The 14,310-nt window shown below is 42.1% G+C and overlaps 1 protein-coding gene and 1 long non-coding RNA gene across 3 annotated transcripts in view; one reads left to right on the top strand and one right to left on the bottom strand.

The window, feature by feature from the left end:
- Nucleotides 1-759: 759 nt before the first annotated feature.
- LOC120312015 (carcinoembryonic antigen-related cell adhesion molecule 6-like) lies at nucleotides 760-12,418 on the top strand. The gene is made up of 8 exons (XM_039352210.1): nucleotides 760-1,302; nucleotides 3,058-3,411; nucleotides 4,660-4,929; nucleotides 7,069-7,329; nucleotides 8,762-9,034; nucleotides 10,594-10,836; nucleotides 11,114-11,167; nucleotides 11,904-12,418. The coding sequence occupies exons 1-7, from the start codon at nucleotides 1,218-1,220 to the stop codon at nucleotides 11,140-11,142; spliced, it is 1,515 nt and encodes a 504-aa protein (XP_039208144.1). The 5' UTR covers nucleotides 760-1,217; the 3' UTR covers nucleotides 11,143-11,167; nucleotides 11,904-12,418.
- The window catches only part of LOC120312023, a 27,033-nt gene continuing 23,575 nt past the window's right edge, over nucleotides 10,853-14,310 (bottom strand). Inside the window, exons 3-4 of one of the 2 annotated variants that reach the window (XR_005557775.1) lie at nucleotides 12,560-12,681; nucleotides 10,853-11,127 (exon numbers count right to left, since the gene is read on the bottom strand). This is a non-coding gene — a long non-coding RNA (uncharacterized LOC120312023). Of the gene's footprint in view, nucleotides 11,128-12,559; nucleotides 12,682-14,310 lie in introns of those variants that run through there. The other variant, XR_005557776.1, reaches the window with a different exon arrangement.

Raw genomic sequence — 14,310 nt, 5'->3', positions numbered from 1 at the left:
CCCCCAAGCCTGAGCAAGACACCTGCCTGCCCGCCCAGCAGCGCTCTTCCTCCTGTGCGAGGTTTTCATTGTTTTTCATTGTCCTTGGTGCTTTCTGAGCTTGATGGTTTTCTTGCAGACGTTTCATGACCCAACTAGGTAACATCATCAGTGCTAGAACTGAAGAAGCTTTTTGGATGAGAAGCAAAATGTCTTCAAAGAAAAAAAATACAAGGCAGTCCAGGTGCCTTTTTGGAACAAGCTCCTTTCAAACTTTACATTTTAGGCTGACCATATTTTTTTATTCCAATGCTGGACGATCCTGTGGTGAGGTAAGAAAAGTATATATCATGAATAGAAAAAAGGAATAGTGGTAAATGCATGCCAAAGATGAATCAACATCTCCTTACCTGAACTGAGAAACAGAAAGACCACAGGTGGGTAAAAAAGCAGGTGTGGGAGCCACTTCTGACTTCCTGCTGGCTTCCCCAAGGACTTGTGGGAAGCTGGCAGGGAATGTCAGAAATCAGGTTGATTATGGAAACACTGCAATGGTCACAACTTTGTGAATAAACCTGATCTAAAAAAAAAAATCAGCAAACTGGAACAATTCTTCAACAATTAGAAGATTGGGTTGAGATGCTTCTAAAACAGTGGTTCTCAACCTGTGGGTCGGGACCCCATTTGGGGTCGAACGACTATTTCACGGGGGTCGCCAAACAAGACTGTCCGCCATTTTCCCCCCTTTTCTTTGGCCACGCCCCTGGCACCCGGTGATGTATAAGTGGTTGGGGGTCACCACAACATGGGGAACTGTATTATGGGGTGGTGGCATTAGAAAGGTTGAGAACCACTGTTCTAAAACATTCAGTTGAGGCCCAACTATCACAAAACCTCATAAAAGAAAAATGGCATGGGACTTTGCCATCGCGCTTTGTGACCAGTAAACTGTGTGATTCATGCTCTTTTAGCAAATAAAAACTTTACTACAGTTCTAAATATACTGCATGGTGGAGTTTTCATCCTTTCCCGTTACCGTTTGTGAATCCAGCCACACCTCTTGTGTTAGCAGTGAGGAGGTCGAGAGTCAAGGAGATGACCACACCTCGGTTGAAACATTAAGGAGGTGGCCAGATCTGATTTGCCACGCTCCTGTTGGATCTAGCTTGGTCAGGATTCCCGATGGTTCCGGATTTTGATTCTGGAACCAAGAAGCCTGAAGAACTTCCGCTTATACAATGCAGACCAGGCCACCTTACTTGATGAATGGGGTACACAGTATTCTTGGATGGAGAAGTTCCTGGTGGATGGTGCTTTGGGCAGGTATGGATGAGAACCTCAATCTGCAAGGGTTGGATGTGAATCTGCAAGGGTTGGATGTGAGTTTGGGTGGAAGGTTGGGTCTTCATGATGCATCTTCCTGGAGGTTTTTTGGGGGGGGCAGTGTCTGAAAGGGCTGGATGTGAATGTAGGCGGATGGTTTCACCTGCAGTTTTAATGGCTGCTTAGTCCAAGCTGTCTTGTTTAATTTACATTCTTAATTGGTTTAATATAGTTTTATTTTTTGTAAGCTGCCCAGAGAACCGATTTGGCACCAGGGTTTCGGTTGTTTTTAAGGTTTTCATTGGCTGGGTTTTATAGCTTTCGCATGGAGCTGCTCAGAGTTGGTTGAAAGATGAGCAGTTGTTTTAATGTTATAAATAAATAAATAAATAAATAAAATTAGAGTGGGCTGCTGTAGTCAACCTAATTATTGATAATAATTTGAATTGGAATTCCTGAAGCTTCTACTAGTTCGTTTATTTGTTTTTTTATCTGTGCTCTATCGTTTTGACATTAATGCTGGTTGTATTTTGCAAAACAGGATTTTGGTGCCAGCAATGAATATGGCTTGCATGTCAGTTAATGAATGTATGGATTCTGAGACTTAATAGCAAAACAATCAAACTGCAAATAACCAAATAAATCTAAAATGGCTTGCTGGAAGCTCATACATATATACAGCATTAAAAAAAAAAAAGAACAAGAATTTAGAGCATTTGAACGCCAATATTTTAACATACTCAAAGGCCCCATCAATTGTGTATAAAGGAGACCGTCCTTTTAATGTTATAGCACTAAAAGTTCTTCTGAGATTGTGACCATCACAATTGCCTAGACAGCTGCCACTTAGCCAAGATTAAGAAGTGTGCTGGATAGGAATGTGGACCTGCCCTTGTAGACTATTTGGGAAATTTCAGATGATTCAGATCAAGGCAAAAAAGGTATAGAGCTAAGACATTAGTCTAAAAAAGCTACACCAGCTACTATGATGCCGTTTGCACATTACATTTTATTATATTATTTTATTATAATGTAGCTTGTTCAATTTTAGTAGTACAGCATGTTAGGTGAACCCAGTCAGCTGTGCTATATTCAATGATTTACACTGAAATTATAATTTAACAAGATGTAGAGACCTGATATTTCTGTGCTTTAGGTGCCCACAGCTTTTTCTCAGCTGCTTTTTTTATTGATCGGATTGACAGAACGTTGCTAATTTTTCCACAGGCATGGCTGTGGTTTGACTTTTAGTTATATTGCAAATCCATATGCAACAACATTTGCAACCTTTGTTTCTACGAAGAAACAGATAGTCCTCAACTTATGACCACAACAGAGGCCAAAATTTGTGTTGCTAAGCAAGACATTTGTTAAGATAGTTTTGTCCCATTTTTACAACCTTTTTTTACCATTTATCATTGCAGTTGTTAAGTCAGTGGGGAATCTGCCTTCCCCACTGAATTTGCGTATCACAAGGCCACAAAAGGGGATCACGTGACCCCAGGACACTGCAACCGTCATAAATATGAGGCAGTAGTGAAAGGTCTGAATTTTGATCACGTGATCCTGGGGATGCTGCAACAGTTGCCTGGGGGGGTGGAAAAAGTCACTTTTTTCACTGCTGTTGTAACTTCAAATGGTCGCTAAACGAACTGTTGTAAATTGAGGATTACCTGTAATTCAGAGGGCCTTTTGCTTAACATTGATTTTGCTAAGAACCATTTTTCTCTCTTTCTCTTTCCTTCTCTACTGCAGCTACCCTCTTCCATCTGGCTGGAGCCGAAGAGACTGTCCAAATTAAGTCAGATCCTCCAAATCCAATGGAAAAGCTTGACGTTAGGTTGGATCCACCAAAACCCCTAGATGAGATTGTCTACTGCAGCTGGTCCAGGGGCTTGTCTCCGGAAACAATGGGGGAAATTGGAATAAGATTCCGCCCTCCAATCAATGGGTCCACACAGGGACCACAGTACACGAAGCGAGAGGACATTTACACAAATTGTTCCCTTGTCATTCGTGGTTTAAGATTCCAAGATTCGGTAAACTACATGTTGATAGAAGGAGGGCCTGGACTCTTTTATGTAGGTTATGCAACCATAACTGTTGTAGGTATGGTTTCATATCTTTTTTTTATTGCTGTTTTCTGAGATCCCATGCAAATAACATGTTGAGAGGGCTGGACCCAATTACTCAGGTGAAGGGCTTCTGCTTTGGCATATCCCAAGAGAAACACTGGTAGAAGAATGAACAACCTCCACAATTGATCACCATCTCCTTAACTGTGATTTGTGGCTGTACAGTTTTTCACTTTTGATGATTTGGTCGATACAGTAAATTAATAAATGATAAACATTTCCCCTCTCTCTTAGGATAAATTATTACAGTTTAGTAACACCGATAGAAGAGAATAGCTCCGGGTTGAATTGTGTGGTCCTTGGTGCCCTCTGAGCTTGGTTGTTTTCTTGCAGACGTTTGATTACCCAAAAATGTCACCAGTGCTAAATAGGAGTGGGATCTGCTCTCTGTTTATAAACCGCATTCCCTTCTAGGACTTACCTAGTTGGGTCATCTGAGTGCCAAAGAATGAAGATCATTGAACTATGGTGCTGGAGAACACTCCTGCGAGTCCCCTGGACTGCAAGGCGATCAAACCGGTCAGTCCTAGAGTAGATCAACCCCGACTGCTCTTTAGAAGGCCAGATCCTGAAGTTGAAACTCAAGTACTTTGGCCACCTAATGAGAAGGAAGGACTCACTGGAGAAGGGCCTAATGCTGGGAAAGATGGAGGGCAAGAGAAGAAGGGGACGGCAGAGAAGGAGGTGGCTGGATGGAGTCACTGAAGCAGGAGGCATGAGCTTAAATGGACTCCAGAAGATGGTAGAGGACAGGAAGGCCTGGAGGAACGTTGTCCATGGGGTCGCGATGGGTTGGACATGACTTCGCAACTAACAACAAGTTGGGTCATGAAACATCTCCAAGAAAATCACCAAGCTCAGAGAACACCAAGGACCCCACAATTTTGTAATAGCTTCTGGAGTTTCCAGGAGACAGTGAGTTCCAGTCCTGACTTAGACATGAAAGCTGTCCAGGTAATTTTGGGCCAATCACCAGGAGACGGTGAGTTTTTGTTCTGACTAAGGCATAAAAACTGGCTGGATGACTTTGAGCCAATCATTCTCTTTCAGCCCAACCCACCTCACAACTTTGATGTTGTGGGGAATACAGGAAGGAAGGTGCGTTGGATATCTTTGCCCCTTTGTGTCGTTTGTAAAAATAATAAAGGTGGGATGCAAGTAAATAAATGTATACTATAAATAAAAAGATTGCTTGTAACAACACTTGCTCTCCTTTCTGCAGATTTTCTGCCCAAGCCGAATGTGACTGCAAACCCAAGCAACTCCATTTTGGAATGGAGTTCAGTTTGCTTCACCTGCAATGTACCGAAAGACCTAACGATTAAGTGGTTTAAAGATGGAAAACTTTACACCAACGAGTCTCATCTCTCGGACGATAATCAGACTCTCTATATCCCAAATGTATCCAGGAGCGATGCTGGGGAGTATCAGTGTCAAGTTACCAACAACACCAGCACCAGAATCAGCGACGTTCTCAACCTCCATGTTCTCTGTAAGTATTTGGCTTTTGCGATGTTTGGCTTGGTCTGAGCTCTCAAATTCACCACCTCTGAGATGTTCTCCTCACCCAGGGGTAGGCGACCTTGGCTCTTTTATGACTCGTGGACTTCAACTCTCAGAATTCCTGAATCAGCTATGCTGAGGGGAAAGGGAGAGGTTTCCATGCTGAGCCATGCTGGCTCAGGAATTCTGGGAGTTGAAGTCCACGAGTCATAAAAGAGCCAAGGTTGCCCATCCCTGTCCTAACCTCATCCCTCAGGACAGGGTGGGAACTATGGCCACTTTACGATCTGTGGACTTCAACTCCCAGAATTCCTGAACCAGCATGGAATTCTGGGGGTTGAAGTCCACAGTCAGCATGGAATTCTGGGATTGAAGTCCACAGATTGTACAGTGGCCACAGTTGCCCACCCCGACTCGGGAAGTCCTTGAAATGGGGGCCACTCTACTTAGAGGTCAGATAGGGCAGCTTGCTGCAGGCAGGAAAGTTGGGCGTTATATCAGAAAGTGAAAGTATATATATATATTTAATACGAGTCACGCAATTCCGTGCAGGGGCGAAAAGAGAGAATTTAAATTGTCTTTAAAGAGGTGGGCGAGGATTCTCATCCAGGGTTTCATGTCCTTTAACGAGGATTTGTTTCCTCATTGCATCTGAGTAATTGGGCCCTGCCTTGTCTCCAAAAGGGCTCTGGGAATTTACGATGTTGGTAAAAGCAGAGAAGAGCAGGCAACACCCAGCGGCTCAGAAAAGCAGCTGGAGCAGGTGGGGAACAGGGCAGGGCGATCCGTCAGAACTCCATGATCAAATGGAACCCATCCCTATCCCATAAAGAGAGGCAGTGCTGTCTAGTAGCTATTCCCTAGCCCGAACAGGGCTGGCCCAATGAAGACTTAGCTACAATTCCCAAAGGAGTCCGTTCTCTGCATTTGAGTTAAAACTAAATTCGTGAGCCACTTTGGTGTCTCGTTAGGGCATCAGGCTAAATACATTGAGCCGAGGTGGCGCAGCAGTTAGAGTGCAGTACTGCAGGCCACTTTAGCTGACTGTGTTCAGCAGGTCAGCGGTTCAAATCTCACCGGCTCAAGGTTGACTCAGCCTTCCATCCTTCCGGGGTAGGTAAAATGAGGACCCAGATTGTTGGGGGCAATGTTAATATATATATACATTGCTTACTGGTGTACACCGCTTAGAGAGTGCTCGCACTTAAAGCGGTATATAAGTCTCATAAATAAATAAATAAACTGGGAAATTGTGAGTTCTAGTCCCACCTTGGGCAGAAGAGCTGGCTGAGGGACTTTGGGCCAATCACCAGGAGACTGTGAGTTCTAGTGCTGTCTTAGGTATGAAAGCCCCCAGGATGATTTTGGTCCCATTGCTCGCTGCTGTTCTGTATTTTTGAAAGCAACAATCCTCATATTTTCTGTAACTTCATTTGTCTCCATGGGCACTACAGGCCATCCTACTCGCCCAAACGTGCGTGCATGGATATAAAGATAACCCCAAAATCATAGTGGGTGCAAATGACTGGCTGACCTGGTGGCGAGAACTAAGAATGTGAAGGGTCATCCAGAGCTCAGTGTAGTGCGCCTAGATCAGTGGTTCTCAACCTGTGGGTCGGGACCCCATTTGGGGTCGAACAACCATCTCACGGGGGTCGCCAAACAAGGCTGTCCGCCATTTTTTCCCTTTTCTTTGGCCACGCCCCTGGCACCCGGTGATGTATAAGTGGTTGGGGGTCACCACAACATGGGGAATTGTATTATGGGGTCGCGGCATTAGAAAGGTTGAGAACCACTGGCCTAGATTTTATGGGACACACCATCTCACTCCCACTGAGTTTCTGATTCTTTTTTTAATTACTTCAAATAATCATCCTGGCGTTCTATCTAAGCCAGTAATTTCTCAGTGGTGGCAACTGGGGGTGTGGACTTCAACTCCCAGAATTCTCTAGTCCACAAAACTGGCTGGGGAATTCTGGGAGTTGAAGTCCACGCATCTTCTAATTTTTACCAAGGTTGAATGCCACTGATGTAATCCGTAAAAGACTCTTTCAGACTGAAATAGCAGAGGGAAGCTATGCAATTCATATCCAAATTGACTTACATTATATATATATATATTTTGAAGATGGTCCAGATACACCTGAAATCCAGCCAACCCAACGATATTATAACGAACACACCAACGTTGTCCTCACTTGCAGTGCCGATTCATCTTCCCAGCCACTATACGTTTGGTTCCATAATGGAAAGCAACTAGATACAGGCCCAAAATTACTCCTTGGAAATTTCACAGCGGACAAAACAGGGAGCTACATCTGCCAGGCTGAAAATGATCTCCTTCACGAGAAAAGAAACAGCAGCAACCTGGAGATTTACTTGGAAGAAAGTGAGTAATCAAGGGCATGCTTAAAAGTGGTCACCTATGGCCAATATAGGTGGTCCTCTATGTACTGTACAACCACAATTGGGAAAAGACTTTCTGTTGCTAAGCAAGGTGGTTGTTAAGGACCTGGACATGATTTTATGAATGGATCCTGCAATTGTTAAGTGACCTCACCTCCCTCTGTTGACTTTGCTGGGAGTGTGCAAAAGGTAGTAAATACACGCCAGTTGCCAAGCAGCCAAGTAAATGTGGTGACTGGTCGTAAGTCCCCTTTTGCAGTGTCACTGATATTCCAATTAACTATTAATCAATCCATCAGAAGAGAGCTGGAAGGGACCTTGGAGGTCTTCTAGTCCAACCCCCTGCTCAAGCAGGAAACCCTACACCATTTCAGACAAATGTCTGTCTATTCTTCTGTTTAAAAAACTTCCAGTGTTGGAGCATTCAGAACTTCTGGAGGCAGGTTGTTCCACTGGTTAATTGTCCTCACTGTCAGGAAATTCCTCCTTAGTTCTAGGTTGCTTCTCTCCTTGATTAGTTTCCATCCGTTGCTTCTTAGTAATAGTAGTAAAGTTGGAAGGGACCTTGGAGGTCATCTAGTCCAACCCCCTGCTCAGGCAGGAAACCCTACACCATTTCGGACAAATGGCTGTCCAGTCTCTTCTTAAAAACTTCCAGTGTTGAAGCATTTACTGCTTCTGGAGGCAGGCTGTTCCACTGATTAATTGTTCTCACTGTCAGGAAGTTTCTCCTTAGTTCTAGGTTGCTTCTCTCCTTGATTAGTTTCCTCCCGTTGCTTCTTGTCCTGCCTTCAGGTGCTTTGAAAAATAGCTTTCACATGCTTTAGAGAACAGGTTGACCCCCTTTTCCTTGTGGCAGCTCCTTAGATATTGGAAGATTGCTATCGTGCCACCCCTAGTCCTTGTCTTCATTAAACTAGAAATACCCAATTCCAGCAACTGTTCTTTATATGTTTTAGCCTCCAGTCCCCTAAAGGCAAGCTGTTCCATTAGTTAATTGTCCTCACTCCTTAATTCCAGGTTGCTTCTCTCCTTGATTAATTTCCACCCATTGCTTCTTGTCCTGCCCTCTGATATTTCAGAAAATAAGTTGACCCCCCCTCTTCTTTGAAGCAGCCCCTCAAATACTGGAATGCTGTTATCATGTCACCCCTAGTCCTTCGTTTCGCTAGACTAGCCATTCCCAAATCCTGCAACTGTTCTTCAGATGTTTTAGTCTCCAGGCCTTTAATCATCCTAGTTGTTCTTCTCTGCCCTTTTTCCAAACCCTCAACATCTTTTTTGTAATGTGGTGACCCAAACTGGATGCAGGATTCCAGGCCACTCCTGCAATTTGCTTTTAATGTGTCACGCCAGGCCTTCCTCTCCTGGTGAGACTGTCAACATCCTCATCTGCTTTTTTCCCCTTCCTGCAGGTCGTGTAAGCAACGTCACCATCGCTGGTACTCCGGAGCCCATTGAGGGCAGGCCAGTCTCCTTGAACTGCACATCAAGAGGCGACAACGTTTCATATTATTGGACCAACGGAGGCCAGGTGGTGCACGCAGGTGGCCACATCTCTTTGACAAACAACAACCAGACGCTCGAGTTGAACCCAGGATACCGAAGTGATGCTGGGGATTATATTTGCCATGGTTACAACAGCATCTCTTCCAACGAAAGCACACCCTATTCCTTAGGCATTATCTGTAAGTCTGATCTTCCTATCTCTAGTCATGGCGTGCAGCCAATGGTCAATACATTCAATATTCTCTCTTTTTTCTTTAACTATATATTTTGCATTTCTATTAAGAGTTAGGAGACCCTTCATGTGTCCTTAACCTTCTTACTCAGTGGGTTCACCATTTTGTATAAACTCAAGCCATTTCATTAGTGTACAAGTCAGTTTTTAGTGCAGGACCCAGAAACTGGTTAATTCTGTTTGTTTTTTCTTCAGTGTGGACTTGGTCAGTCTAGTTCAGTGTTTATCAAGCTTGGCAAGTCTAAAATGTGTGGACTTCAGCTCCCAGAATTCCCCACATGTCTTAAACTTGCCAAGATGGCTGGCTGGGAAATTCTGGGAGTTGAAGGCCACACATCTTAAACTTGCCAGGATGGCTGGCTGAGAAATTCTGGGAGCTGAAGTCCACACATCTTAAACTTGTCAAAATGGATGGCTAGGGAATTCTGGGAGCTGAAGTCTTAAACTTGCCAAGTCTGAGAAACACTGTTCCAGCTGCTGACCAAGGTAGTCCTTTCAACTGATACATTAAATAAAATGAAATGGAAAAGCTCTTGGTACGGTACTACAGAAGGCTGCAAGGATGTTCTTTTGCAAAAAAATGTTCTCCTGCCTAAAAATAATCAATAATAATAATAATAGCAGTTCCATTATTATTATTATTATTATTATTATTATTATTATTATTATTATTAGTGCCTGGAGACAGCAGAATAGACGAGAAAGAACTGGAGAAGATCACAAAATACAAACACCTACAAATAGAAATAGAAAGACTGTGGCAAAAGCAAGCAAGGGTAGTACCAATAGTAATAGGCTCCTTGGGTGCAATCCCAAAACAACTGGAGCACCACTTGAACACCACTGGCATTGACAAATTCGCTATTAGTCAATTGCAAAAGGCGGCCTTACTAGGAACTGCTTCCATCCTGCGACGATATCTGTAATACCATCAAACATCCACATCTGCCTATCCCAGGTCCTGGGTAAGGACTCGATAGGTAGACAAAATGCCAAATCCAGTCTGAACATCTGGCTGACTGTGCGATGATCCATAATAATAATAATAATAATAAAGTTGGAAGGGACCTTGGAGGTCATCTAGTCCAAACCCCTGCTCAGGCAGGAAACCCTATACCATTTCAGACAAATGGCTGTCCAGTTTCTTCTTAAAAACTTCCAGTGTTGGAGCATTCACCACTTCTGGAGGCAGGTTGTTCCACTGGTTAATTGTTCTCACTGTCAGAAAGTTTCTCCTTAGTTCCAGGTTGCTTCTCTCCTTGCTTCTTGTCCTGCCTTCAGGCACTTTGGAGAATAGCTTGACTCCCTCTTCTTTGGGGCAGCCCCTGAGATATTGGAGCACTGCTATCCTGTCCCCCCTCGTCCTTCTCTTCATTAAACTAGACATACCCAATTCCATCAACCTTTCCTTATATATTTTAGCCTCCAGTCCTCTAATCATCTTTGTTGCTCTTCTCTGCACTCTTTCTAGAGTCTCAACATCTTTTTTATACATGTTTCTTCCAGATGGACCCGACCCTCCAATTATCAACGAGACTATTGATGTCCCAAAAGCACAGATCAAACTGACTTGCAAAGCTGTTATGTTTCCTCCGGCCAATTGTACTTGGTTTTTCAATGGAGTGGAATTGGTTGACGTGATCCTCGTTCGGGAAATCAGCCCAGAGAATTCTGGAAATTATACTTGTAGTGTGATTAATATGGTCTCTATTATGAGCAGAAATACAACCTTGGAGATTGACATGAAAAGTGAGTAGTCAAAACAGATAACTTCTGTTCATTCACCAAATACAGCAGCCTCCAAACTTGGCAACTTTTAAGACTTGTGGACTTCAACTCCCAGAATGCCCCAGCCAGCAGCTAGCCAAAGAGATCGAGGGGTCTCTGCCTTGGGACTGAAGGTGTTCCCTCCTTCCCCCCCCCCCCACCGGTGGAAGCACAGGGTCCCTTGCTGATAGTTTGATAGTTTGCAAGGAAGGGAGATGATAATATCCTTGGGGTCTCTCTCTCTTTTTCTCTTTTTTAGAAAAGTTTAAAAACCTAAAACAGAAATGAAGAACAGAAAGACAATGAGAGTGGTGTAAGTATTAATTCTACTGAAAATATTCAGGAATGATTCATTTGCTCTAGTTTCCCCAAGTTTTTATTTTCCTGTCTATATATCTATCATCCATCCATCCATCCATCTATCATCTACCTATCTATATCTATCTCTCCATCTATCTCTCCATCATCTAACAATCTCTATCTATCTATCTATCCATCCATCCATCCATCCATCATCTATCTCTATCTCTCTATCTATCATCTCTAATTATCTATCTCTCTATATCTATCATCTATTTATCTATATCTATCTATCATCTATCTATCTGTCTCTGTCTATCATCATCTATCTACAGTACCTATTTATCCATCTGTCCTATCAATTATTTGCGTACAGCAAATAAACGAACGAACAAACAAATCAGTAAAAGTGTCAAAAGCAGCCAAATTAAAAAGCTTTCATTGCCAAAAAGGGTTTTGAAGGTCAAATTAGCATCTTGAATTGAATCCAGAAGCAAAATGCAACTAGTTTCATAAAAATCATAGAATCATATTTTGTAATGTCTTTCTAATGTAAGAAACATTATTACAAAAGACAGCAAAATGCTACATTATTTCTTGCTCAGTTGTAACTACTCCTCTTTCCCCTAATGCTAATCTTACTACACCTCAGGATACGTAAACCCCCACCTGTAGTTACTTTCAGCAGAGAGTTTTAAAATCAAACTGTGGAATAAAAAATGTACCTAATAGATAATTTTCCCTTTCAGCTTCCATTCTCTGTTTTTTGATGGAAAATATCAAGGCAGAAGAATGCAAGAACAGCAGCCTATTTGAGGCTTCATCTGCTTTGAAATCATTTTGATTTTTTGAAATCTATGCCTGCTTCTTTAAAGCCGGCTCCCTGGGGATCTTATCCATGCCAGGATTAAATACCTGAAGTAAAACCAAATCTTGATCACTACGTATTAAGATGGCAATTTTATTCTCAAGGCATCGGATTCGGACATTTAAAATTACATTTTAAAAGTGCTTTGAATCATTGGTTCCTCATACATTACAGAAAAATGTCCTTGCTTTGTTTAAGTTCTTATAAAAATGTATTAATTTCAATAATTGCATATGATTTCTCATTTTCCCCTCTGGAAAGAAAATGCATGCATTTTAATCAAAATGCACTGAGAAGTACGGAAATTTGTATTCAATAAATCTTTCCCATTGAGATGTTGGCATTGTGTTGTACTTGTTTCCATTGTCGTTGTTGGTATGCTGTTCCCCTGGATTTCTTGATGCTGGGAGGGGGGGGCAGTCACAAACACAGACCTTCAAATTAGCTGGAGCTAAACCTCTCTAGTTCTAAATCTATTAGATCCTATTTCTTTTCCATTACACTTTATGAAGATATAAGAAATATAAGAAAACATACGACAGAGGTTCCACTACATGAATGCTTTATAGACATGAAGCATCAGATTTCAGCAATAATATTGGGGCTCCACTGTGGTTGTAGGACTTCCTGTGGCTGCATATCACTTCTCTTTTTCTCCTCTGGAAAGAAAATGCGTGCAGTTAATCAAAATGCACTGAGAAGTACGGAAATTTGGATTCAATAAATCTTTCCCATTGAGCTGTTGCCATTGTGTCTGTATTTATTTCCATTGTCGTCGTCGTTGTGCTGTTCCCATGGATCTCATGGTGTTGGGGGGGCAATCACACACAAAGACTTCAAATTAGCTAAGGAATTAGCCTATGAGCAATCTTCACACAGAATCAAAAACATCTTATAGATTTCGAGTGTAATATTACATTTTCCTTAGACTTTTTAAAGACGGCTAAGAAAAAAAGGATAGACAAATAAAATAGAAACGGAATACAGTACAGACTTATCACAACTGGAAGCAAAATTTCCATTGCAAGGCAGTTGTTAAAGTGAGTCACACCTGATTTTACAACCCATTTAGAACCTTAAAATGTTTTATAGATGGCACTTGCCACCAGCAAGATTAGCAAAAATGTTTAAAAATATGTCAGATAGATGTTGGAAATGTAAACATAAATCAGGCACGTATTATCATGAATAATAATAATAGTAATAATAATAATAATAATAATAATAATAATAATGGGACCTTGGAGGTCATCAAGTCCAACCCCCTGCTCAGGCAGGAAACCCTATACCATTTCAGACAAATGGCTGTCTAGTCTTTTCTTAAAAACTTCCTGTGTTGGAGCATTCACCGCTAGCCTAGCATATCTTGTCTCTTGTGAAAATTTTAAAAATGCATTTTACATAGTCAGTGAAAGCGTCAGTGTCCCAACAAGCAAACCATTTGGGAAAGCTGAATTTACCCGTAGAACAAAGTAAGGTGTTGGTCAGTGAATAATATTCTGAGCCATCAGCAGAGGGCCCCATAATCCTTCCTCAAACCTGGTGGATAGTAGTCTCCAGAAACGCAATTGTATCTCAGGAGACGCAGAAGTCACCTTGTGTGGCAACAGCACTTTTGGAAAGGCTGCCGAAAAGAAAAATTTGGAGGTGCCAGAGTGGTTTTCTGCACTGCATGAAAACTTTCTGCAGACCTCTTACATTCTGGACGTCAATTTTTTTCAACTCCTTCCCAGGAGACGGAGTTGTAGGGCATTGCATGCCAAAACAACTAGACACTGGGACATGTCTATGGAGGTACTCCATCCTCCAGGTTGTGGTTGTCCCAAAGGTGCTTTTTCAAAAAAGCACCTTTGTTTTTCCTTGAAGATATCTCACTGCTCATCCAGGAAGCATCTTTCTTTTTGTGTTTGTCCTCAGGTGTTCCAGAGAGTGACTGAACCAGTTTATTCGGAACACAGCAACAGTATGTCTTTATTATCACAGCCATAGGCCAACACATAAATTAAACATTCAAGTAAAACAAAACTAAACAGAACTGAACACAAGAAGACATAGCAATGTATTGCAAATTAATGATGCAATCAATGGGTGACCAAGGTCTGCCTAGTTTCACAGACAGTGTAACAAAACCTAGCTACCTTCAGAAAAACTGAATCATACTGACCTGACGATAAACACACACTGAGTACAGTCTAATGCTGGATAAAAACATGTACTAAAATTAATGATAAAAGATCTAAAATATTTCTTTATGTTTCTGGCGAATCTCCAATGCTGCTGCGCAGAAT

This window comes from Crotalus tigris, unplaced genomic scaffold (assembly GCF_016545835.1).
Source record: "Crotalus tigris isolate CLP2741 ecotype Arizona unplaced genomic scaffold, ASM1654583v1 scf7180000018413.2111637, whole genome shotgun sequence".
In the NCBI taxonomy this organism is placed as follows: Eukaryota; Metazoa; Chordata; class Lepidosauria; order Squamata; family Viperidae; genus Crotalus; species Crotalus tigris.
Note: the sequence above shows the minus strand (reverse complement) of the source record. Positions and strands in the feature narration are given on the sequence as shown.